General features: G+C 42.6%; 1 protein-coding gene across 1 annotated transcript in view; it reads right to left on the reverse strand.

The window, feature by feature from the left end:
• Positions 1 to 27387, reverse strand: part of lhfpl4a (LHFPL tetraspan subfamily member 4a) — a 66147-nt gene that overhangs the window by 2642 nt on the left and 36118 nt on the right. Inside the window, exon 2 of the mRNA XM_073468073.1 lies at positions 5827 to 6063. Within this exon, the coding sequence (XP_073324174.1) occupies positions 5827 to 6063 (237 nt within the window). The remainder of the gene's footprint in view (positions 1 to 5826; positions 6064 to 27387) is intronic.

The raw sequence follows: 27387 nt of genomic DNA on the forward strand, positions 1-27387 counted from the left end.
TAAGTCTGTGCACGAACTCTGACAGTCGGATCCAGCATCTCACAAGGATTGTCAGCCAATCGTATTATGCTGTCGGTATCATGTGGTATCTGTGTTTGGTCAGCATCAACAGTCTTGGTAGTTGGCAGTTTGTGAGAAAGAAAGGTAAGAATGGCTGAGTTCTACAGTATGCGGCCAGCATACTGTACTGCCCTAATGTTAGCTAGCTAGTGTTAGCAATTAATACTAGCTAGTGTTAGCAATGTTAGGTAGTGCACAAACTGGCTACCACTAAGGCAGATGATTGGAAGAACAGCAGTGTTGTGACGTGAATGCAGTGGAAGGGGGAGATGGAGTGATACATTTGTGTCTGAATGTTGTAGTGTCTGAATGCATTTACATTTACATTTAGGGCATTTAGCAGATGCTTTTGTCCAAAGCGACTTACAATAAGTACATTTGTCACAAGAAAGAAACCACAACATATCACCGTCGATAAAGTAGAAAAGAAAAAATAGAAACAATTCAAGCCCTCATCTGAGCATGGTAGCTGCTATTTATCAAGGATACCTTAAGTACACAAGTGCTAAGGGTAAGAACATACAAGTTTTGGGGGGGGGGGGGGGGGGGGGGCGGGGTGGTGTCATGCTATGCGGGGTCGAGGTGAAGTCCGAACACGTGAGTCTTGAGTCTTTTGCGGAAGATGGCGAGTGATTCTGCTGTCCTGATATTGGTCGGAAGCTTGTTCCACCACTGGGGTGCCAGAACAGAGAAGAGTTGTGACTTCGCTGAGCAGCCTTTGTTTGCTCTTAGCGATGGCGGTACCAGCCGGCCATCTGATGTAGTAGAGCGAAGTGCTCGCGCTGGGGCGTGTGGTCTGACCAGTGTTTGGAGGTAGATGGGTGCAGTTTCGTTGACAGCCTTGAAGGCCAGCATCATCGTCCTGAATTGGATGCAGGCCGCAACAGGAAGCCAGTGGAGGTCATGGAGGAGAGGGGTCACATGGGAGAATTTGGGTAGATTGAAAATGAGGTGCACTGCAGCATTCTGGATACGTTGCATCGGTTTAGTCGCGGAGGCCGGGAGTCCAGCCAAGAGCGAGTTGCAGTAGTCCAGGCTGGAGATAACCAGCGTTTGGACCAGGAGTTGCATTGCATCCTTTGTGAGGAAAGACCGGATCCTGCGGATGTTGTAGAGGGCAAATCTGCAGGAGCAGGCCATCGCGGTGATGTTGAGGGTGCAGGATAGTCCGTCGTCGAGGATTACGCCCAGGTTTCTCGCAGTCAATGAAGGCGATACTGTGATGTCCTCGACAGTGACTGACAGGTCCATGTGAGGGCAGTCTTTCCCCAGGATGAAGAGGAGTTCAGTTTTACTAAGGTTGAGCTTGAGGTGATGTGCACTTGTCCAAGCAGAGATCTCTGCCAGACATTCCGAGATGCCTGTTGCAACGTGGGTATTGGAGGATGGGGGAAAAGAGAGGAACAGTTGGGTGTCGTCTGCATAACAGTGGTAAGAGAATCTATGTGATGTGATTGCAGAGCCTAGTGATCTAGTGTATAGTGAAAACAGAAGTGGTCCTAGTACTGAGCCTTGAGGGACACCAGTTTCCAGAAAGCAGGGTTTGGACAAGGAGCCATTCCATATGACCTGAAAGGTGCGATTTGTCAGGTATGATGTGAACCAGGTTAGAGCAGAGTCAGTGATGCCAAGTTCAGCCAGAGTGGAGAGGAGGATTTGGTGGTTGACTGTGTCAAACGCAGAGGATAAGTCGAGGAGAATGAGGACTGATGAGTGGGACAAGGCTCTGGCGGCACGGAGCGACTCAGTCACTATGAGGAGGGCCATCTCAGTGGAGTGAGCAGTCCTGAAGCCTGACTGATTAGGGTCAAGGAGGTCGTTTTTTGAAAGGTAGGAGGACAGTTGGTTGTAGACGGCACATTCTAAGGTTTTAGAGAGGAATGAAAGAAGAAATACAGGTCTGTAGTTGTGGATGTCAGCTGAGTCTAGGGTGGGTTTCTTTAGGAGTGGCTTTACTGTAGCTGTCTTGAAAGGAGCTGGAATACAGCTTGAAGTGAGGGAGGAGTTGATCAGGGTGGTGAGGAAAGGCAAGATGTCGTGTGAGATGTTTTGGAGAAGAGAGGAGGGAATCGGGTCGAGGGACCAGGTGGTGGCACGGTTAGACGTCACTAGTGTGTGAACATCTTCAGAGGAGTCAGGGCTGAAGCAGGTAGGGCCGTCATAGGTGAGGGATGGGGGAGATGCTTTCTGGAAGAGCATAGGAGTAAATGAGGAGCAGATGTCTTTTACTTTCTCGGTAAAGGTTGTCATTCAATTGTATGCAATTGTATGATGGTGTTCTTTTCTTTTTTCTGGGGTGGGGGTTGGGTGGAGTAATCTCACCTAGGGCACCAAATGGGCTAGAGCCGGCCCTGGTGGTGGATAGTGAGTTGCTTGGACTTCCTCGATAGACTCCCGCAGAGAGACTCCCTAAGTCTTCGTTCGGCTGTCCTGGTATTCACAGCGCTTCACTTTTTCCACATTTTGTGTTTGTGTTTGGGTTAAATTCATTTTTTTCCACATAATTCTACACACAATATCCCATAATGACAACGTGAAAGAAGTCTGTTTGAAAATTTTGCAACTTTATTAAAAATAAAGAATGAAAATATACCATGTATACCAAGTATTCACAGCCTTTGCTCAATACTTTGTTGAAGCACCTTTGGCACCAATTACAGCCTCAAATCTTTTTGAGTATGATGCTACAAGCTTGGCACACCTATCTTTGGGCAGTTTCTCCCATTCTTCTCTGCAGGACCTCTCAAGCTCCATCAGGTTGGATGGGGAGCGTCGGTGCACAGCCATTTTCAGATCTCTCCAGAGATGTTCAATCGGGATCAAGTCTGGGCTCTGGCTGGGCCACTCAAGGACATTCACAGAGTTGTCCTGTAGCCACTTCTTTGTTATCTTGGCTGTGTGCTGTGGGTCGTTGTCCTGTTGGAAGATGAACCTTCACCCCAGTTTGAGGTACAGAGTGATTTGGAGCAGGTTTTCATCAAGGATGTCTCTGTACATTGCTGCATTCATCTTTCCCTCGATCCTGACTAGTCTCCCAGTTCCTGCCGCTGAAAAACATCCCCACAGCATGATGCTGCCACCACCATGATTCACTGTAGGGATGGTATTGGCCAGGTGATGAGTGGTGCCTGGTTTCCTCCAGACATGATGCTTGGCATTCAGGCCAAAGAGTTCAAGCTTTTGTTTCATCAGACCAGAGAATTTTGTTTCTCATGATCTGAGAGTCCTTCAGGTGCCTTTTGGCAAACTCCAGGTGGGCTGTCATGTGCCTTTTACTGAGGAGTGGCTTCCGTCTGGCCACTCTACCATACAGGCCTGATTGGTGGAGTGCTGCAGAGATGGTTGTCCTTCTGGAAGGTTCTCCTCTCTCCACAGAGAGACGTTGGAGCTCTGTCAGAGTGACCATCAGGTTCTTGGTCACCTCCCTGACTAAGGCCTTTCTCCCCCAATTGCTCAGTTTGGCCGGGCGGCCAGCTCTAGGAAAAGTCCTGGTGGTTCCAAACTTCTTCCATTTTCGGATGATGGAGGCCACTGTGCTCATTGGGACCTTCAACGCTGCAGAAATTTTTCTATACCCTTCCCCAGATCTGTGCCTTGATACAATCCTGTCTTGGAGGTCTACGGACAATTCCTTGGACTTCATGGCTTGGTTTGTGCTCTGACATGCACTGTCAACTGTGGGACCTTATATAGACAGGTGTGTGCCTCTCCAAATCATGTCCAATCAACTGAATTTACCACAGGTGGACGCCAATCAAGTTGTAGAAACATCTCAAGGATGATCAGTGGAAACAGGATGCACCTGAGCTCAATTTTGAGTGTCATGGCAAAGGCTGTGAATACTTATGTACATGTGATTTTTTCTTTTTATTTTTAATAAATTTGCAAAGATTTCAAACAAACTTCTTTCACGTTGTCATTATGGGGTATTGTTTGTAGAATTTTGAGGAAAATAATGAATGTAATCCATTTTGGAATAAGGCTGTAACATAACAAAATGTGGAAAAAGTGAAGTGCTGTGAATACTTTCCGGATGCACTGTACCTCATGCAGCCTTAGCTCCCCCCTGCAATCAAGCCTATTCAACACATCTGACTTAGCAAAAACTCACTGATAGCTACTTAGCTTCAACAGTTTCACAAGAATTTACACAAAAAGTATCTAGACAAGATTAAATATTTCAACTAACTCTCCTCACAGAATGCCTAAACACTGAATCTACAATTTCTCCTTACTCACCAGCAGTAATTCACAGCTTCTTTCACCTGGACAAAATGTAACTTTAAACACGGATGCTGGTACACCAGCCATTGCTGCTCCCAACATTGTGTGACTGTGCTGGTGTATAAAGATTCTTTTAGCTGAATCAGGCTTGTGAGAAGATAAAAGATAGATGTGACAGAGATATTGATGTCACAGTCTGGTCGGCTCATCCATTTTTCTTAGTTGTAAGGATTTGCATTGGTCAAAAAGTAGTTGGCAGAAATGTTTCACCTTTGTATAGTGACGTCATAGTTAAAGGTGTGCGATATTCATGTTTTTTTTTAATGGCCAGTATAACTTTTGTTTAATAGTTATCAACATCAGTTTACTTTCTGAACTACAACAGACAGCAAACATGATGACCAACATACTACAGGTCACAGCAGCCACAGCATAGTCAACAACAGTAATAAGATGAAGAGGGAAATTCCCCAGACTCCCTTGTGAAATTGCTCCATTTTGTGAATTGTTGAGTTAGAAGAAACTTCTACACTACACCCTTTTGAAAAGCTGTCAATGACAAATTCCTAATTATTTCCTGAAAATTTGGCAAATGTTATACATTAAGTTCTTTTGTGTTAAAAACATTGTGTCTGTTTGTTCCAGCGATGTACGTTTTTATTTGCATGATAGCAGGGAAATGAGTTTGGATCACAGATAGTCATCGAGATTTCCAATGGCATAATGCCAGGTGAGAAATGACGGACTTGACGAACGTCGATCTGCCTGTTTTTGACTGATAACAGATCCAGTCTGCAGTACATTTAATATACCTGACTGATAAACCACTGAATTGTAGAGTAACATTAGGCTTCATGATCAAAGAAAGATTGTATATCATGTGGACACTTCTTTTCATATTCTTATACTCCCTCTTTGTTGCTTGTCCACATTAGCATTCACTCTCTCTTTCACTGCATGAATCTGCATTACATTTTTTAAGTCATTTGATCATTTTCATAACGTTTTAGGGGATGCTTCAGCCCCCTGTCCATGAAGCCATGTGATGTTTTCACTGCTATTTTTGAATGGAATCCTCCATCCTCCAACCTTTTTATGGCTGCACTACTCCATTTTCCACACTTTTGTGCACCATTTTATAAACAGTTGTTTACAATTGTAAAACAACAGGATGTGGGTTTAAGCATACAGTGATATTTTTGATGTCCTTCTATGTAATTCAAGTTTTTTTAATGAAATGTAGGTTAACATATTTTGCTATTCTTAATCAAATAAACGTCGATATAATGTCAAAAATAATGACAAAACTTCATTACTACTTTAAATAGCTTATTTTGTCAGAACAGTCAGCCATTCCAGTTACAGAACTGTGACATTAAAGTTATAGTACAGTGATATTCAATGCAAAAATGCAGTAAATCCTCACATGCTTCTGCTCTGTTCTGATCATCTAATCTCTTAATTCACTTATAATTATATAGGACTATAACTGAAAGGACTAAATGTATGACAGAAACATTTTATGTATTTTCCTCTCCTCACCTTTGTTGTCAGCCTTCAGCTCCTTCTGCAGGAAGTCGCTCTGCCGGTTGCCTAGCACGAAGGCCAGGAAAGAGAGGATGAGGGCGTCCAGGATGCCAATGATAGCCAGGATGTAGGCCCAGCGCACCGAGCAGTTGCCCAGGGTGTACCGCCCTGTGTCCTCTCCGCACATGTCCCGGACCACCTCGGCGTCCCAGCCGTTAGGGAAGATAATACAGCCGAGCACCAGACACACGGCTGGAGGACAGAGGAATGAAGGACAACAGAAGAAAGAGTTTGAGTTGTTGAAGTACTGTGGTGTGATGGATATGGCGGTCACATACAGAAAAGTGTAATGGTATTTGGTTTGTGTGATTTTGGATTTTGTCAGGCAGTGTCTGTAGTAACATGCAGAGCAATGGGTCGAGGTGGTCGAGGAGTTATGTTCCAGTGAAAAGCAGCACAGGAACAGGGTTGAGCTGTAGAACAAGACTGAAAGTCAGGGCACTGAAACCAGAGTGAGGCAGGTAGGTAGAGAAAATTGGATTAGATGTAAAACAACAGGTCAATTCGGGGTTACATGAGTTAACAAGATGAAAGTGAGAGGAAAGAGGTGAGACAGAGGAGAGAAGACAGAATATAATTTTTCCATTTCACACTGGGTTGTAAGTGTGTTGCAGTGGTATTTCCAGTATCTGTCTCATCACTCAATCTCTTCCCCTCTCTGTTCTTCAGAACAGGCAAGTCTTTGAACTGACAGAGAGAGACATGGAGTGACAGAACATGAGGACATGAAGGAGAGAGAGACACAGTGGAAGGCTTTGATTTTTCTTTTATCATGTTTTTTAAAATAACATGTGAAACATTACTTAAAACATAAAAATGCAAAATGTGATTCACTTCACTACTGAATTCAAATTAGATTTTTTTGTAAGAAAGGAAATCTATAAATGCATTAGAAGCTCTTATAACCATGGGCACCCATTATGGTAGTAGTTTGATATCTTGGAAAACATAGTACCAAGCATTGATATTAGTCCACCTCTCCTCATTCAGCTGTAGTCCTGTGCTCTGTCGGCTCAGAACACGGTCTGCCCGTCGAGTGCAACAGCTAGATCACACAGAATGCACACACCAAATATGTGTATTATACACCTCAGGGCCACCGTGTTTGTGCACATTTGGCACATCAATGTTTTTATCCTGCTCTTCTCTGGATAGTGTGCCTGTGTGTGTGTGTGTGTGTGTGTGTGTGTGTGTGTGTATGTGTGTGTGTGTGTGTGTGTGTGTGTATGTTTGTGCATGTTCCCATAAGGCCTGAGTAGTCCTCCTGTGGTTAGAGGAGTCCAGCTGAGGCTAGGCTGGCCCTGACAGATGGGTCCCTGAATGCCTCATTTACTGGACCACTGCTACTGTTGAGAGTAGCGCACAGAGCAGATGAAACTGATGTATAGGCTCAGTGTGTGTAGAGACATACAGGACTTTAGGTTTCAGCCGATGGAAGGATACAGAAGAGGAGGTTTTTGAAAGTGAGCTGCAGTGTTCCTAAGGAGTTGATAATGCAGTATAGCAAGTCGCTGTCTGGACTCAGACACCTGGTTATTGTCAGATCTCATCACAATAGACATGGCTGGAACAAGCTTCTGCTTCATTTTCTTGTTCACCAGGATGGCGGGTGACAAGTCCCACCCCATCTAATATATAATTGGTTGTCCAAAATAGAGCGACCATGACAACACCAGTTACTTTCTGAAAAGTTCAGTGCCTTTTCACCAACTCGCTTATAGCTTAAGTGATACATCCACCTAGCCCTGTGGAAGACATGCACAATGAGTGCACGGGCAGAGTGCATGAAGGTACAATGTAATTTATTCATCATCATACAACACAGGGTTGCATAACGAAATGAAAGTTTGTGAACTCCTTCATGCTAGACAAATCACAGAACATATATACAGTTATGAATATACAAATAAACATAAACATGTAGTACATCTTTTGATTCTGCCTCAGGGTGAATGTAAGCAGCAGCAACAAGATGGTGATGATAATGTGGTTGGCATCTAAATATCAAAAGTTCGACATCTGGGAAACACTGTCCATCAACTTTGACTGTATATGGGCACCAAGCACCCATGTTATAAACACAGAGTCCACCTCTCCTCTTGTAGTCCTACACTCTGTTGGCTCAGAACACGGTTGATTATATAGGTTTGGGTCAGTGCCACAAGCTGCTGAACGTGTGCCACCTTTATATAATGCCAAGTAACATTACACAAGTTTGAACTGTGTTGCCTCTGTGTTTATGGGCACACTGACTACATGACACCCAGTTACTGCTGTGTGCTGTAGAAGCAGTCCCAACAGGTTTAATATAGTGTGAAGAGTTTGTGTTCCCTGTGGTTTTCCTTTAGTCCTGCATGGCTGGTCAACCAGAGTCACTCTTTATAATTCACTGAGCCTCGTTTAAGGGATGCTGGGAAGGTTTCACTGCTCAGACACTAACTCTTTCTCCTACATGGGTGTGTAAGTGTGTAAGTATGTGTATACATGCTCATGTTTGCGTGTGTCTGTGGCTGGGCTTTGTAGATTAGCACTGACCCATTTTTGAGGCACAATACTTAGTGGTACTACAGTAGTACTTTGTAGCTTCTGTTCCAGTCGCTTGACAGTCTCCTCACTCGCTGTGGGGTTTAGTTTAACCTTTCACTCTACTGTAAAAACACACTGACAACGATGACCTCAATAAAAGCTGAGCATATTCTTTATTATCTTGACTAAATGAAGGCTCCATGATAAAACTCTTCTATGGACCCTGATTCCATACACATAATAAATCAGCACAAACTTGTAAAACAAGTGTCTCTGTTACTGCTTTTCCACCAAAATTAGCAGGTCTAGATGGGTTTTTTAAAGTGGGTCAACCTGCTAAAAATCGCCTATTGACCCAGGTAAGGCACCCCATCTGTGATTTTTATCCGAAGCGTTATGTTGTGAGAAAACAACAATAGACCCATTGTGAAAGAAGCGTCGGTAAAATGGTGGATAAATTCTTTTGAGCAGCACAACCCCTGCAAAATGACTCGTTTCACTATCATAATTTGAGCCATTCAGTCCAATAACATTTGGAAAGTCTAGAAGAGCCGCCAGATTAACTTATTTTATTCTCATTCAAGTTAGAATGCTAAAGCCAGCTAAACCGGAAGTTAGCTGGCTCGGTCGGCGATCCAGGTATTTTCACAGCCGGAATGTCAAGCATTTTGGCTTCAAAACACCACTGAGCAGTTTTCATAGGTATGAACGGAGCTCCACCTCCAATACTGTGTCCAAAAACGTCCTTGAATAGACCGCATCCCAAATTCCTTCCTTATTTATGCGCCACCACCAGATGTTGATAACGCCTCATCACTTCGCAGGGCGGAATTTAGCTGAACTGAGCTGAGGTGATAAAAACCTGTGTCTACAGCAGAGTCAATTGACCTGGGTGTAAATACAGAGTTTACACTTTCCCATTGCAAACAAAAGCCCGATCTTTGCGGGTTTACATGGGATTTTTGACCAGTGGACAATGTTTACATTTGTACGTACATCATACCAATTTTTTGCACAGTACGTGTCATATCACGCTCAGATTACATGTATATGAGCTGACTGTCATGTCAAAGGGAGGAGGAGGAAGCGATGGTGGTGGTGTTTCAGCTAGGTGAGAGAGCTGCCAACCCCCAGACCACTGTTCCAGACTGTATTTTGACATTTTGAAGCGCAAAATCTGTGGATATTGTTAACGAGGCACTGCGGCGCTTTAACAGGATATTTTCTTGCAGTATTTGTGGCAACAGAACCAGATAAGCTAGTACATGACCTTTTCCTAAACTTAACCAGAACATAAGACCAGTGTTGTAACTTAATTAAATTGAAAACTAAACATAAAGAAACCTAAAGTTGCAACATAAAGATAGTTCAAGTGAATGCTGGTAAGTTATATTAGAGGTATTTTTGTTGTATTTGTAAAAAATCTCTTAATATCATGACAGCAATCAATAAATTATATGCTCTGAGAAAAAAGGAAAATATCCTGTGCCTGTGGCTATCGCAGGCCACTAATAAGCCTGTCCAATCACTTCATTTAGATCGAGTGAAATGATTTGACAGGCCTACCTGCTTGTTTACCACATTGCGCATGGCCTGCTAAAAGGCTGAGCCGGAGAGGGTTCTCTTTGGCTCAGCGTGGATATATAACTAAAGCTATTAGCAAGCTAGTCACACAAGAATGGTCAAGAAAGTGCAAAATGTCCAAATACTAACATACTAGTTTGACAGCAGTACCGATGATAGCCATGATCATTGTTAATGTCTATATAATGTTAGTTTTTTTCCTACATGTGAATAAGGCATGAGGTAGTTGGGTACCGTTAGCAATGACAACAATGGCCATGCTCACAGTACGCAGCCCCTGAGCTGGGCCCTGCTGCAATAGCAACTCATTTCATCAGCAGCTAACGTTAGCACAAAGCACATTATTATTATTCTTGCAGCTACCTTATAGCTGCAATAACAATAATAACGATAATAATAGTAATAAACACAATTATAATAACAATCATGATATCAATGATGTTGGCAGAGAGAGGAAGAAAAGAAAAATATTTTTTATTATTAATTCATATATATATATATAAATTAATATTCATGGATAATAATCAATGGCAAACTCCATGTAAACAGATAGGGCAGGCAGGAGCCTACGTGAACACATCCAGTGTGTCCAGCCTGTTACCTTGATGGAGCCAGTTTTATGATCCATCTATGCCTACACCATGCAATGCGCTGTGCCCAGCCTGTTATAACTTCATACTTGTTACAGCCCTAATGTTGTGGGGGTGTTTGTGTTTTGTTCGGTGTTGCGCTTTTCCTCAAGTGTCGCCTTCTTCTCCCCTCCTCCTTGCCTGCAAACCTGATCCTATTCCAAATCAAACCTGTGGAAAGCTGTGATCTATGTACATCAGTTCTAGCTTAGGGTGGTTGGCGCTGCTGTGCTTTGAGAACAAAACAACATTTATTCGATTCAGGAGCAATTATCCAACCATCTTAATGGAATCTCTGGTGGTGCCGATAAAGCTATTAGATGCTCTCATAAATGAAAAATAGAGCTTGGTGTTTTGTGGGTCTCTGCTGTGAAACTGAACTTTGTTTTTTGCCCACTAGCCACAAAGGGTGGTGGGGCGTAGTGTCAGGCAGTTGCTTCATCCCTCTGTGAATCCATCCACCCAACTCTTTGGTCCAGAGCAACTGAAGGTCAGAAAACTACTGGGCAGTTTGTGAGCTTGTTATTAACTCTGTCATGGATATTCAGTTATACCAGCTGGAAAAAAAGTCTGTGAAATAAATGAAAGAGGATGTAACCTAATGGTTTTGGATATTCCTAAACTAGCACCATCATCAAGACAGACGTTGCATTGTACACAAGGAATATCCAAACCTATTGTCAGGATTATCATGAATGTTACTACAGACAGGGAGACAATATGCTGAGAAAACCATTAATTTATATGGAGAGTTGCTACGTTCTTCTGAGGAGCTCTTCACACTGCTGGTCGTTGGCTGCTGGTCCAACAGTTGTAAGAGTTGTTGGTCGCACAGAACAATGTTCTTTTCTCCAGCGAATGTTGATAATATTGGATCTGCTCTTCGGTGTGTAACAATGAGTATTCTGGTTAAACTGTGGTGAGGGAGTTGTTCCATGTGAGGAATGCATTTGACCATTAGGTTACAGCCATGCTGGCAGCTCTGTGAGCTCAAAATGATACACTTGGCATGCTAACATTTGCTAATTAGCAGTAAATACAAAGCAAGCTCAAGCTGATGGGGATGACAATAGTTTTCCAGATATTTAGTAATAAACCCAAGTATTGAATGACATAAAACTGTGACCTGATGATGGCGCAGTATGAAGCACTAGGGGAGACCTTGGGTGAACTTGAACTGTACTTGTTTTTTACCTAAACTGTGCGGGAGGTTTGCCAGTCTAGTTGCTGTAGATTCATACACAGCACAAATTACAGTGATGGAGTGTGATGGCCACTCTTGAATTGATAAGATTGTGACTACAGTATGTCCACATCAGTGGCTGCTCACAGTGTGCACACATAGCGAACATGACATGTGTATTGGCACAGAGACCATGCTGAGCCCTTCAGGCGCCTGTGGCCTTTTATATGCCACCGTTACTCAACATGAAAATTTTAGCTTCATCACAGAAAACGTCTTCATCACTGTGCTGTTTTATCCATCCGACACTTTTGTATTGTGGAGTGTTATAATCACGGCAAAGTCATGGAGCCCGGAGCATTTTAGGCTTCGAGTCTTCATTTGACATAATTAAAGCATGAATAAAGGCTTTGATTCGTCACATATTTGATATTTATGGCTTCAACACTGTATTTGGTGAAGTTCAGTCATCTGTGTGTGAACAGGGTAGGATTTCTACAACCTCTGCTTTTGGATGTTGACAGCTGCAAAGGAGAAGATTACATTGCCAGATATTTTCCACAGATGGAGCTTGTTGTTGACAAATGTTGTAGGAGGCAGTCTACACATAGCAATACAGCTGAAAGATTTCCCAGGGTTTAGAAAATGATCAGCACTGCATCATTCCAGAAAAGCCCTCCAAGAGAAAGTAAAAAAGCCCTCATACGCAAATGAGTTTCTCCATAACAACGTGAAGACTTTATAACGGACTGATACCCCTACTATCTAATGAAACACACAGCAGCTGTGTTATTGATTTTCTCCTCTCCTTTCTCAGCTTTGAAAAGAACTGCATTTTCCAGGTGGCCTTGGCATTTTAGAGGCGTTAATTAACATTTGGTTGGACAGACTGTGAGGAGGCGGAGCAGATGACTTAACTGATTCTGTTAATTCAAAACAACACAGTAGACAACAATCAACAATCTCAAACACAAACACCATTATGCAGAAATAAATAAGCACTTTTTTTATTGTTAACCATCAATAATAGCCTATATGACATCTTATTACAGCAACTGAAGATCCTTTGTGACTTTATAGTGTTCTCTTTTTATTAAATATCTCACTAGTCTGGCCAGCAAAAGATACACATGCTTGCTATAAAATGTGATGGTACTGTTATTTATTAGCCACCTTGTCTGCTATGTATTGTATATATTACTAAATAGTTTTGCCAAATATTCCATTGCATTCCTTCAAAACATTTATGATATGCAAATTACAAGTTCCTGCTACAACGTGAAAGTATTGTCACTCCTGTGATTATGACCTGCGATATGGTAGGGAAAAAAAGTTTTGCCAGGACAATCTTTCTAAGTTCCTTAAATTTTTCTCCATCTGTAAAAACTTGAAAAAAACAAATAGGTCTAGGTTATATGTAGCTTCCAGGTCTATTTATAAACCACACAACAAATGATATTACATCTAAATTGGCAAATGATCAAACGTATGTTTTTTTTTTAATAGTATTTTTTTTGCCTTTATTGATAGAAAAGCTCAAGATACAACAGGAAACAGGATGAGAGAGAGAGAGGGGGAGTGACATGCAGCAAAAAGCCCCAGGCTGGGACTTGAACCGTGGGCCGCTGCAGCAAGAACAAAGCCTCTGTACATGGGACACCTGCTTTACCAACTGAGCTAAACAGCACCCAATCAAATCTATGCTTGTCCAATATATCCAGTGACGTGCGGTGAGGTTCATGGCTGGTGAGGCACTGACTCCATTAGAATCAGATGTACAAATATATGAACCCAACAGAGTAGATTATTCACCATTTGACAGCAAAGGCTGGCTCAATTCGTGGCAGCGGCAGCGGCAGCTAGTAGTGGCACTTCCTGCCTTTCACTCCAGTTGCCGGTGTCTGAGGCAGTTTCAGCTCCGGTGTTGGTCTTCCTTTATTTATTACCTCCTGTTTCGATTGAAAGTCCAGTTTAGAAAATTGTTTGAGCTTGGATATAAAATCCTCCATTGTAAAGCCAGGCGGGGCGAGAGCATGGATATATTATATAACTGGATATCGGACCGGAAAATGGCGGCCGTTGATTTAAACAGAGTTGCTCGCCTGGCGCATACGCCGAAAAAGTTTCTGACTTCCGGGTTTACTTCCGCGTTATGGGGCCATTAGAGCATGCGCAGTTGAGTCACCCCCATGATGCTCTGCGGCCTCCCATCATGCCCTGGGGCAATGAGAACGAGCAAATCGCGTTCTGGACAAGCGCTGCGCGCTCATGAGTGCTTGTGGATGAGTTTGACCGGTATTGACAGATCTACACAATCAACCGATGATGTTCTCAAATTCATGGTTATAGACTATACTTGGTTAATTTGTGTTGTTTTATTTTTTTTAAGTAAGGATAAAAGGTTGTTCTCCGCTGTTTTCCTAACCCTCCTCCCGGTCGTATGCATTTGTTTTCAGTGAAGTCAATCGGTGGATCGATGGATTATCATATACATGTTATGTTGTGTGTATTTGTGTAGTCTGATCTGTCATAAACAACAGATTACATGTTACGGGCAGATGCGGATTAATGCACAGGCTTCCCTAGGCTGCAGCCTAGGGGCCCCACGTGTGGAGGGGCCCTGGCGTCACAGCCTTGGGGGACTTTTAAAACAAGGTGATTTCATCCCCCCGACTTTCTCCTAAGTCATTAAACCGTTTGCCCGCCCTCGCGGTGTATCAGCGTTCTAAAATGGAGCGCACCTCAGTCCCCCATACATGAAAACCCATTGGCCAAGTTAGATTGATTGACAGCCATCAAGCCAATCACAGCCATTTGACCAAACACACTAGTCCCGGCCCCCCGGGAAAGTAAACACGTACATGCTAACACGGAGCTGCCGTCACTCACTGCCGCAGACAGCGAACAGAGCAGAGGCATGAAACGGTTATTTAACTAGTTAATAATGTAGAATTTTGTCTGTAAATAACTAAACTATGTCTTGCTTTGTGGCATGTCCGCTAATATTAAGCAAGCCAGGTGGCAAACAAAGTTAATGCAAGCCAGGTAAAGTTAATGGTAACTGACAGATAGTTTTCTAGAGACATCCACTGATTTTGATATTATTCAACATTATCATTATTCTTTTTGTTAGGAATGCCAAACAGGAAGAGGCAGCAGAAGATTGACTTCTTTTTCAAGTCAAGTTGTCATTTAATTGGAGTTATGTGACAGGAGGGAAACAGAAAGCTAGCTTTCAATCCATAAATGCACTAGTTCAATTTTATGGTAGTACATTCATATTCTTGCATTGATGCCATGTAGGTGTTCATTTACGTAACTTAAAGCTATTTGTTGGAGTTTAAAACCTTCTTTTCAATGAAGAAAATCTCCTACATCAACTCATCCCTGTTACTGCTCTCAGAAACTAGAAAAGAATAGAAATGAAGACAATGAAATGCAATAAAACTATTAAAATCTTAAATAATAAGAGGAATAAAATAATATAGAGTACAATAAAGGCTAGGATGAAAGTTAGTTAAAACAGATTAGAACAAGAAAATATATGTAAAATAATTAATAAAAAGCAGATAAAAGAACAACAAAAGAATTGAATGTTTCCTAATCAAAATCAAGGCTGTTTGTTCTAAGTTTACATGTTCAGGAATATTAACACTGAGTTCTTTATGTAGGATGTTTCTGAGGAAGGGAAGTTCAGGAGTCAGGACAAAGGAGAGCATGGAGAAGATGAGGGAGAGAACAGGAGAGAAGTTGGAGAGAAGACAAGAGGGGGAGAACACAGGAGAAGAGAGGGAGAACACAAAAGAAGGAGAAGGGGAGAACATGAGAAGGAGAGGGAGATAACACAAGAGAAGAGGGAGGAACACAGTGTTCTTGCCAATTTCACTCACTCACACTTGTTCTTTAATAAGACATATACATTAATTTCTTAATACCATGGTATGTGATTGCTTGTGAATATATAGTATCTTAGGTTAAAGAGTGTTGTGCTATAACGTACATTTTGAATGCAATATTATTGGCATATCCTAGTGAAGAAAATCTAGAAATGCATCGCATTAGTTTTGGAGACTGAAACAGGGGCCAAAGGTGGTTGCGGTGCTCATGTGCTACCCCAGAACCCCCCCACATTTAAAATTGCTGCTCCACCCCTGTGGAGGGGTCCTTGAATTGGTCAGATTATTTTTTAGAAATTTAAATACACTTGTATAATTATGGTACTTGTACAATAATGGAAAAATTCATTGACCTCTATTGGTCCATGGGGTAATAAACAAACAAAACAGCACTGATTGGGCAGACACGGGTCACCTCATCCAATCAAGCTCATCGATTCGATTTGACCTACCTGTGTGCTAACTGGAGTGTGTGTGGATCATGTTTGCCAAATATTCTCCTGCACTGTTACACATGGTGCAAAATTACATTTTTTCTGGGAGAGCATGATGCATAAGGGGGGGCCCACATAAAAAATAGCCTAGGGGCCCATGACTACCTTAATCCTCCTCTGGTTACGGGGCGCGTTTGTGTTGCGGACTCACGGTGCCACAGAGATGGGAGCTTTTTTTTTTTTTCACCGAGACGAGAGAGCTGAGCCTGTGGCCAGAGAGACTGTCTGTGACACCGCCCGGTTCCAAGGCCCTGATCGCAGGTTTGGTTTTTAGCCACGATATGGAAGGAGCCTCCACTCTCCCTGTAACAAGTTACAAGTCATTTATCTACCATCACAATTAGTCAGAAGCTGTTTAATGAAGGTAAAAATGAAACACAAGGTAAATACCCTGCATAGTTCTTCTCTGTGCTACTCTGATCAGAGTGGCGTCCTTAGCAACGGGCCTGGCCTAACTCCTATCTCTGGTCAATAGGTGGTGTTTTTTCTCTTCACTCTCCATATTCAACCTTTAACACACTGCTAACTCCTAACCCCCATGCAATATTTTAATACACCCACTCTTACTCCAAACAACGATTAAGCTTTCCACCATCTACACAAGACATCTCTCACCGATATAGTCCCTCCTGGAACTATGAAGAGGAAGCCAAAAACCCTGGAGCACAGAGGACAGTTTAGTGTTTCATACTGTACACAATGACTCAACTAAATGCACACACTTATGGCACTATATTCTACACATGTAAGCCACAGTAATTATGGCACATGTTCAACCAAATACTAACAAAGTGATACACCACGTCCAATCTCCCTCTATTCAGGATCCTGACTATCTCCCTTTCAGGCGGAGCTGGTGTGATGTGTAAACAATGTTGTGTGCGAATCCAATAAAGTGCAAATATCTCTACCGAAGTGCAAGTGCCATTATTCATGTGCATTGTTAAGTTGATTGTGCATATATGTATAAAAAATAATTCTAAAATATTTCCAAGGCTCAAACAAATCTGTCCCAAGTAAAAATTGTTTAATTTGTGATTACAGTCTGCAAAACTGAGAAAAATTGTTTGTAAGAGCCAAGTGAGAGTAAAACATATGTAACTGCACGTTGACTGTTGTTTCTTACTTTCTTTAAATAGAGAATGCTTTGACATTACGTAAGTAAAATGTGCATTTCTTAATTATTTAATTTTATATTTTTCTATTTTATTATTCATATTTATTATTTATTGCGTTGTAGGTTATACTTGCATCATCATCAGTATGCTCTGCTGCAGATTGAATAATTCCAGGCCATCAGACTGAGACGGTTCAAACCGTAATAAAAGGTCGTTATGATAGGATGAAAAGGATATTGAACATCAGTCAAGGTGAGACCGAGACCCTGGTGACACACATCACCGAAACTATCACATGCATGGTAAATAACTTTTCGACTTTTACACAGCAGTGGCACTGGCAGTAAGTGAAAATGCGGTCATTAAGCGGGTAATTTAACGCCAAAATACCTTTAGAATTGCATTTAAAAATACATGCCATTAAAATATGAAACTTGTATCACAACTCTGTCTCGAAAAAAACTGTTTAATTCACTTTTCCGACCACGTTTAGCCCCGTTCAGAGCTGTCATTAAGCCAACAGGCATCCTCGCTCCCGAGACACAGCACGACCGCGCTTGGGAGTTCACGCACACAGCTGTGACGTCACTATGGAAAATGAGACTTTGGGGGGGCTTTTCTGGCCTTTAGAAAACTTTTTGACGGTTTAAAAGTCCATGACTTAAAAATATGGAATACAAAGATTAGCAATTAACAGTGGTTACAGCTTGAGGTGTCCTGAGAACAGTTTTACAGGCTTCTCTTTTACTATTGTGGTCTATCGGAAAAATGCTTTCTTGGCCCCATGGGATTTTTTGTTGCAATACCACGAGTGGCCACTGGGAAAAATCGGCATGTCTGCTGAGAGGCGGCGCCATATCCAGGTATATATAATAGATCCATGGGCGAGAGGGGGAAAAAAATATCACTGCACTTGACTCGCTCATAACCCTGGACTCTGAGATTGTTGCTAGCTCGCTGTCACTTACTCTGCAGCTGCGGAGTAGCATTTAGAAGTTCTGGGCTCACGAGTGCCCCCTACCTTGAGGCAAGAGAACTGCCTGCCTCACCCAGTGCCTCTTCACTGCCGTTGTAAGATCGCTGAGCACATGAAACAGGTTATACACATATATTATATACATCAGCTAAACTATGGGAAGTCAGGGGGGGCATATATTAAAAGTGTTTGAAACATTTGATTGGCGACATACAGAGAGACAGTGACATGCTCTCATTGCATGGCAGAGCACAGTCTGTGAGGGATTGCGCAATCCAAGGTGCGTCTCTTCCCCGTATTTGAACGGAAATATGAAAATTCAGCGATTTTTAATACAAAACAATCCAAATTGTTTAAGTTAAATGGAAAATTTGTTTATAGTTCAAACCATTTGATAAATATAACCATTTAATTTATTTTTGACAGGTGAGGCTCTGCCTCCCCTGCCTCTCCTGACCGCACATCACTGAATATATCCAAATATGATATACAAAAATACAGTTGAAGATAGCAATATAGTAAATGGTTAACCTGAAATTATTTGGGCCAATGTGGACATTTAATATGTTGTGTATTAAAATAATAAATTAAATCAGATTTGATGGTAAAAGAAATGATTGGTAGCTAACTGACCAAGATAGCTAGCCCTTTTAAATTATAAGTGATGCTTGCAAATCTTACTTACATTAGCTAGTAAGCAAATATCAAGAAACCAAGCTTGTTCCAATGATAAAAGTTTCAGCTAAATAAATAATGCAGTCATTACTTTTTGGCCAGCTTGGCAGGTCAGTATTACTCTGGCTATGTTCAGTTTAAAAATCAGAACTTTGATGTTGCAAGAAATCATTGTTAGGTAGCTTTCAATCAAAACTAGCATAACTGTCAGGGTGCTTATTTGATATGTACATCCTACTCAGGTTAGCTAGGTTGGCAAGCAGTGAAAAAACAAGCATGTTCTAATGAAAAAAGGCATTTTGATGTTATAATGAATGTATTATTTTTAGCCAGGTTGCCAGGGTTAAATTTAACTGAGGCTATATTCTGTTCAATTCATTTAAAAGCACCACATGTGTATGTAAATACCGGTGTGTATCTATCGCAAGTTCTGTTGATCTTGTCCGGTGCGGCTTCCGTTGTGCGAGCGGCTGTGAGGGAGACTCGCGTGAACGTGGAGCGTGCCTCCAGGCAGATATAGCATAGTGACTGTTTAGGCTAGAAAAATGTACTAAATGACGTTGTTTCGAGTAAACTCTGGATGTCGCCACTTCAGGACACTTGGATTGCAGCAGATGAGCAGTATGGAGGAATATTACAAAGTTTTTGTGTAGTTTTATGGACCTTTTTGTCTCGGGCACAATTGACGCTCGTTATATGGATTTTTGCTGCAGGACGGTACCCCCGCGGGTCTCCAGCTGCACTTTAAGGAATAAGAAACTACACCGGACTTCTCATCAGCATGAGGGTGAGTCGATAATGACTGAATTTCATTCTAGAGTGAACTATTACTTTAAGCACTGATCCTGAGCACCCATGGTACATCCACACGGGCATTTACATATTCTGGATGATTATTCTGTGGGAGTGTACGGTTGTTGCACCTGACAGGGTGCTACAAATAGACCGTCTTCACAGCAGACATTTTGGCTTGTCATAGAAAGAAGCACACTTAATTCCTGTAAAAGATTCTGTAACTCCTAGCAGCTTAGCCTGCCACATGAGCAGAGGTCTAACCAATTAATGCAAGATTCAATATTGATTCGTAATGACAAATCAATATTGAATTGTATAATGATACAACACAGCAAAAAGCTAAAAAGCTAAGAAACAATGACTAAGGGCTGGATCTGCTAAGATCCCAAATTGCTTGTACTAATCTGCGTGTGCAATCTAGAAATTTGCGTGTGGGGTTGAACCGCGGTTTGCAGGCGATTTACTAAGAGTGATTGCGTAAATGAAAACAGGTGCAAATGTGTTGGAGACACGCCTATTTAAATGAGGGTTTAGCATGTTTCATGGTTTTCAGCATGGCGAGTTTGAGAGAGCGAAAGCGCAAAGTGAAATTCGACCCTTTGGAATTAGAAGTGTTGGTAGAGGGAGCGAATAAACATTTCAATGAGCTGAAGCGAAGGAATCTGACGGTCGCGCAAAGGAATGCCTTGTGGGAGAAAATCGGTGAAAAAGTTAATGCTGTTGGAAAAAACAGGGGAACAGTGGATGAAGTGAAAAGGAGATACCAAGACATCAGAAGACAAACAAAAGAAAAATTGGCGTATAATAAAAGGTCTGCAAATAAAACAGGCTTCCATTGTTTCGGCGTCTCCTTCTTGCAACAATAACCGCAGCCATGTGTGCGCAATTACGCATACAAACCGTTTGCACCTCCCTTTGAGACGTGTTAAATATAGAAGCAGCTTCTCTTAGCAAAATTGCTTTCAGGTTTGATAAATCACTTTGCGTGTGCTAAATTACCGTATTGATCCGAATATAAGACGATATTTTTTCCCTTGAAAAATGCCTGAAAATTACGCCTCGTCTTATATTCGGGGTCTAAGGAATAACTCATGTAAAACAATAGGTAGCGCCATATGAGCGCTTTTGTCTCCGTCAGCGTTTAGTGCAGTGTGACCCTAACGTGATCCTGTAAACATAAACAAGCATGGTGGGTGTGTTAGCCTTCATTTGCATAAGCTACTGTACTGAATGACAGAAAGATGCAGCCCGGACACAGAGATCCACTTGAAAAAAGTGCTTCCAAAGTCGGTCAGGTGAATAAAAATCAGAGGAGAAGTTATGATGCGAATTTTAAACTTATGGTTGTAAATGAAGCTGAGAGAACGAATAACGTGAGGGCAGGAAAAAAATATGATGTGACTGAGTGCAACGTGCGACGCTGGCGGTCCCAGAAAGATGAGCTAAAAGACGCTCACAGCCAGAGAAGGAGCTATCGTGGTCCACAAACTGGTCGCTTCACAGAAGTTGACAGAAGGGTGTGTGAATATGATTTGATGTGGGAGGAGCCGGCGGCAGCGGCAGCGAGCGACAACGAAAGTGCGAGTGAGGAGGAGGAACCCAGTGATGCGGAGGATGCAGCTGAATGAATGAAAAAAAACAAAAAACTGTTCGTGGTGTTTTTAGATGTTATTGTTCTCACATTTTGCAGACTGTTCTGAAACTGTTTGTCAAGAAAATGTGCGCCGTTTATTGCACAGGTTAAGCCAGTAGGCTTATGCTCGTTTAATTGCACTGTTATAACCTATGACATAGAGAACCGTGAAGTGCGTTCGCTTTGCCTATTTGCGGAGTTATAGAAGATTTTATGATTTTTCCCCCCCCGCATGAACACCAACGATGTTGAAATGTACAGGGCAAAAAATGAATTTTTTTTTATGCAAATGAAATTTTGTCCAAATAAAAAGTATTTTTCCAAATATTGGTCTTGAAAAAGAGGGGTCGTCTTATATTCAGGGTCGTCTTATATTCGGGTCAATACGGTAATATATTTACATTTTTTCCACCCAGAACACGCACAATTGTGTGTAAACGCCCCATATTGCATATTCATTGCTGCAAACGTACTAACTGGATGCAGATGCGCTATTTTGCACCTTTGACAGACGCAACCCTTTTTGCGCACTGTGATGTGAAGATGGTTGCAAGATACCATATGGTCTCCTGATTTGCTAAACATTAGATGCAAGTCACAATCCTATTGAGAGCATGACGAGAGGAGAAAGACAGTTGAAAATAAAGAAAGCATGAGCAGGTAGAGGAGAAGGAGAGAGAATGAGTGAGGAGGCAAGCACAGGAAGGAGGGAGGATGATGATGAGGGAGACTGCTGGATGGAAAACCAGTCTGACAGAACTAGATGAAGGACAGACAGTGAAAGAGAGAGACAGACAGAGACAGGAGAGGGCAATAAGGGTGAGAAGATGGAGGGATTCGAATGCAGGAAAGGAAAGGAGGGAGGTGGAGTTGTCTTGGCAACTGGCTGGACCTATGAGAAGGAGGGTGGGGGTGTAGGGGGCTGGAGTAGATAAAATATATATCCAGTTCTCAGACCCTGCTCAGATGGCAAGACAAACAGACATGAAGACAGTGAAGAGGACAGTCAGTGTGTTGTTGTGTTTGATCTGAGGATGAGATGAGTCACATGAATTGGACAAAGACCAAGGGTACACAGCAGCAGTATACACACTGACAGCCACAACACAGTAAACAGCCAGGACAAACACACACACACACACACACACACACACACACACACACACACACAATATGCCATCACAGGGCCTGGTGTGTAGGAGAGGGTATGATAGGCAGATACTCACAGCTAACAGCTATACTGACATTTCTGATATCTGATCATATGGTAAAATAAGCTCCAACACACAGTACAAGTTATAATTCTTAAGGTGTGGGCCCCTGTTGGATCAGCACACTTGTTATGAATTTTAGGTAAGGTGATACAATACATTGTGATACAATGACAAAGTCACTCAGTAGTAAGAGGGAGGAAGCTGGTTCAGCAACCGTTGTTCCTAAAGCATTACTGCAATTCATCCCTTCTTTGTTAGCCTACTTATTCTAACCCAACCCATGATCTGTCCCTAAACATAACAAAGTTGTTTTTGTACCTTAATCAAACCTTTAACTAGCAGCAGACAACTTTTGTGCTTTAACTCCTCATTAAATACTGATGTCACAGTGTGATGGCTATAGAAAAATGACACCATCAAAATGACACCTGCTAAAAACGAAGGACAAATTACAGCACGAAGGAAGGGCATCTGCCACTGCGCATCCAAAAGAACAACCTGGGGTTGCTATCCCCAGGTAACGGTGAAACAACTGGAATCACTGGAAACTCTACAGTGCAAAAGAAAAAGAAGCCCGCTGACAGAGGAGGCAGGAGGCAGGAAAGTGTAAGAATCTGAGGTAAAACAAGAGTGAATGGATGGGTATTTACTGGATGAAGATGAACGATGTTGTGTCAAAGTCTGTTCCCCCATTGATATGTGTTTCCCCTTCCAACTACATCTTTGTTGTTACTTGATTACCACTAATAAATAAAACAATCTGTGTAATGGCAAATAAAAATTGACTAATTTCTGATCCGACCAGTCAAGTGAAAAAAAAACTTGAATATTCAACCCTGCAGTAAATTAAACAGACAAATGATGACATCCTCTCAATAGAAGCAACAGATCAGAAGACTTCTATGTGTCATTCTGGGGGGCATGCACAATGTATTTTATTCTTAAACTTGAGGAGTTGTTGGTCTTCTGACAGCTAAATGAATCCTGGGTCTCTCCTGTTCACACTAGTGTTACCAACAGTACCTTAGCTTGCCTCATTGGCTGTTTTGTTGAAGATAATAAAACTTATTTTAAATGAAAAGTGTACTGATATTTTTTTTGTCTTACTGTCAATCCTACCAAAAGACCAAATCAACATACACATCATGCGGCTCTGGTTGTGTTTGAAATGGACATCAACAGTTGATAAACAGTTCTCTATATATTATTACACTGTAACCGGTGGTGGTTTCCAGAGAAATATTTTCCTCCTATGAACCTTTATTAGCAATGATAAATAAATAACTGCCTGAGTGAGATCAGAGCACAATTTCTTGTTCATGAGTAGCTGCACGTTTCTTTCTGCACTGTACGGAAGCCCTGATGGGCAAGTAAGATTTGAATTTTTTTAAGTCTGAGTGAAAGTATTTTCACTTCTGTGTTTATGACCTGCGATATGGTAGGGAAAAAAAGTTTTGCCAGGACAATCTTTCTAAGTTCCTTAAATTTTTTTCCATTTGTAAAAACTTTTTTTGTAAAAAAATTTTCAAGAGAAAAAAGGCCCTGGTGGCAGAGACACGGAGGATCTGTAATGGAATGAAGGCTGGTGGCAGAGGTGCTGGAGGCTGGGTGGTAGAGTGGCAAGCGGGGCTGGACTCAAAAGGTAGTGATCACTGGAGAAGCCGAAGAGAAACAAAGTTAATCGAGTAACACACAAGAAGACAAAAAGCTTAACAACACTAGAAACTGCTTTTAGCTGTGAGGACATGTACCACATCTCAAAGACGAAATAATCTGGCAGGGAGTAGAGCAAAGACCAGAGTATTTGACGCTGATTGAACAAATACGTTGCAGGTGTGTGAGAGGAAGCTGCACCGGTCATCAGAGAAACCACACCCAGCCTCTGCAGCACGCCTCTGAAAATACGCAAATACAAAACAGCACCAAAACAACCAAAACCCTACACCAGAAGTCCAGTTGTGAGCGTACTCAATCCATGGGAGATGAGAGCACCAGGAGGAGGGATGTCAGGCAGTAACAGACCAGAGGGCAGCTTCAAGATCTTGGTTGACCTGCTCTGTCTGGCCATTGACTGGGGGTGGTATCCTGAAGTTAAAATGGAGGTGGCGCCCAGGGCTCTGCAAAAAGCTTACAAAACCTGTGAGGCAAACCTCAGTTTGGTTTTCTGATACAATGTCCATGGGGATGCCATGAATCCTGAGTACCTGGTGAACCAAAAGATCAGCGTTTCTAAGGCAGAGGGCAGTTTGGTTAGAAGGACAAAATGAACAGATTTAGAGAAGCGGTCAACTATGGTGAGGATAATGATGTTACCACAAGAGGGGGTAAGTCCAGTGACGATGTCGCCCGCGATGTGAGACCAGGGCCACTGGGGACAGGCAGAGAGTGTAGCAAACCAGCTGGGGGGGCAAACTCCTTGGTATCCCTGGAAATGCTTGGCCACCAGAAGTGTAGTCGGAGTAACTGAAGAGTTTGCTGAAAACTGGGGTGACAGATTAATGTAGATGAGTGCCCCCACTGGAGCCCTGACGTCATCAGGCATGAACAGGCAGTTAGCAGGGCCGGTACATGGATCCGGTTAGGAGCACTGAGCCTCCTTAACAAGGAGGCTCAGTGCTCCTATGTTCTCCCATGTTGCTGCGCAGACAATGTAGGGAAGTGGCATGATAGGTTCAGGGTCGGCTGACACAGTATCCGAGGAGTAGAGGTGGGAGAGGGCGTTTGGTTTTATGTTGCGGGATCTGGGGTGATAAGAGGGTGTAATTGAAGTGGCTGAGGAAGAGGGACCAGCGGGCTTGACGTGAATTCAGGCGCCAGGCTGAGTGCAGGTAAGATAAGTTCTTATGATCAGTCCAGATAAGAAAGGGTTCTTGAGAGCCCTATAGCCAATGCCTCCAATCCTGAAGAGCCTGAACCACAGCCAGTAACTCCCGATTACCAACATCATAATTCCTCTCAGCAGAGGAAAGTCGTCATGAGACGAATGCTCAGGGATGGAGTTTCTGAGAAGCAGCGTCATGCTGGGAGAGGACTGCACCAACACCAGAATCCGAGGCCTCAACTTCCACCATGAACTGTAGAGCGGGGTCAGGATGTTTGAGTAAGGATGCGCTGGTGAAGAGCTCCTTGAATTTGATAAAGGCAGATTCTGCTCCGTGGGTCCGAGTGAAGGGAGAGCTGGTAGAGGTCAAACAGGTGAGGGGTGCTGCCACCTTGCTGTCGTTCTGGATGGATCTCCTGTAGAAATTTGTGAAACCCAGGAAGCATTGAAGCTGTTTGTGGGACGTAGGTGTGGCTATCTCAGTTGAACTGCGAATCTAGAGAATCTATGTAACACCAACAATGCCACCTTAGGACTTGCACCTAAAGAGTATACTCCTTTAACTTTAACTTCTCAGAGAGGGTTTCCCAAAAACAACCCATGCACAGGTCAGTACACAAATGAATACAGGCACGATGTAAGGTCATTTAACAGATTTTATTTATTACTCACAATAAAATTATTTCTTTATTAAGTTATGTTTTTCTGTAAAAAAAACATTTATATAGTTCTTTTTATTTCCAAAGAATATTATGTTCAGCCAACACAATAACCCACAGCGGTTCAGTTAGGAAAAGAGGCAAACTTCAATAGCTAGCTGTGGCAGAGGTCACTGCACACTCACAAATAATCAAAACGAAACCAAACAAAATATCTATATACAAATCAACTGCAAGCTCAAATCAAAACGAAAGAAAAACAAAAGAAAACATGCATAAGTTTGGCAGGTCCTCCACTGTAACTGCTGTACTAACCCCCCACCAACGAGTCACGGTCTGATTGGGGCTGACCAAACTTGAACTATAGTACACTATGTTAAAAGAGCGTCTAAACAACGAAGGCAGAGCAACAGAGCGGCTATTCACTATAAGCCTGAATGAGTGAGGCAAAACAAAAGAGAAAAGAAAAGGAGGCTAGAGGCAAGGCAGGGCAAACAGCAGCCTAACGCCAGGCAAGCTTTAAAAGAAACAAAGCCAGCTGCTAGTGACGATACATAAACACTAGCAGACAAAATAGCACTAAGCTTGAGACACTAGTTACCTGTGTGGTTAGCTGTAGCCTGCACACAATACTCTAACTGCTAGCAGCACGGCGGCAGCAGCGGCTAACCGGAAGGGCACACACACACCATCTCGGCCCAACACGCCAACCTACAACAGAGGACTGTCAACCCTTATACCTTATAACATCTTCACAACATCATGAGACTGTGCTACATACCTGGAGAACGAACACACGCCACATACCATGCCGGGATACCACGGATCGGCGGAGCTGCACACCGGCCAGCACTCGCTTCGGCAGAGGAGAGAGAGTGACTAAACAAACAGCGGGGGTATATGAACAGGTCCGCATTAGCGGCCAATGACACGGCTACACTACAGGTGCCGGTAAAGGGCGTGCCACACACCTGCTGCGATCGTCATGCCTGCTGCAAAATACACATAGACTGAGGGACACAGAAGAGAAATTAAATATATAGACAATATAAACAACCATCCGGTTACATTCCTCCCCCCCTTTGTTTTATTGGTGACCCACTGATAAACTACACACAGAAACAACTGATACTAAGACCAAGGTCTAAAAATGGCTGCAGCCATACTACTAGCACCCAATACCTGAGAGGCAGTAGCCCTGTTTGCCTCACCCCTTACAGGCCCTGGAAGGCGGTGGAGGTTCGAGTGTTGGCCTGCAGTGGTCCGGGAAGACTTCCTGAGAGCAGCTGAGCCGCTGCTGGATGCCCCCTTTG

Source organism: Pagrus major, chromosome 6, assembly GCF_040436345.1.
Source record: "Pagrus major chromosome 6, Pma_NU_1.0".
Lineage (NCBI taxonomy): Eukaryota > Metazoa > Chordata > Actinopteri > Spariformes > Sparidae > Pagrus > Pagrus major.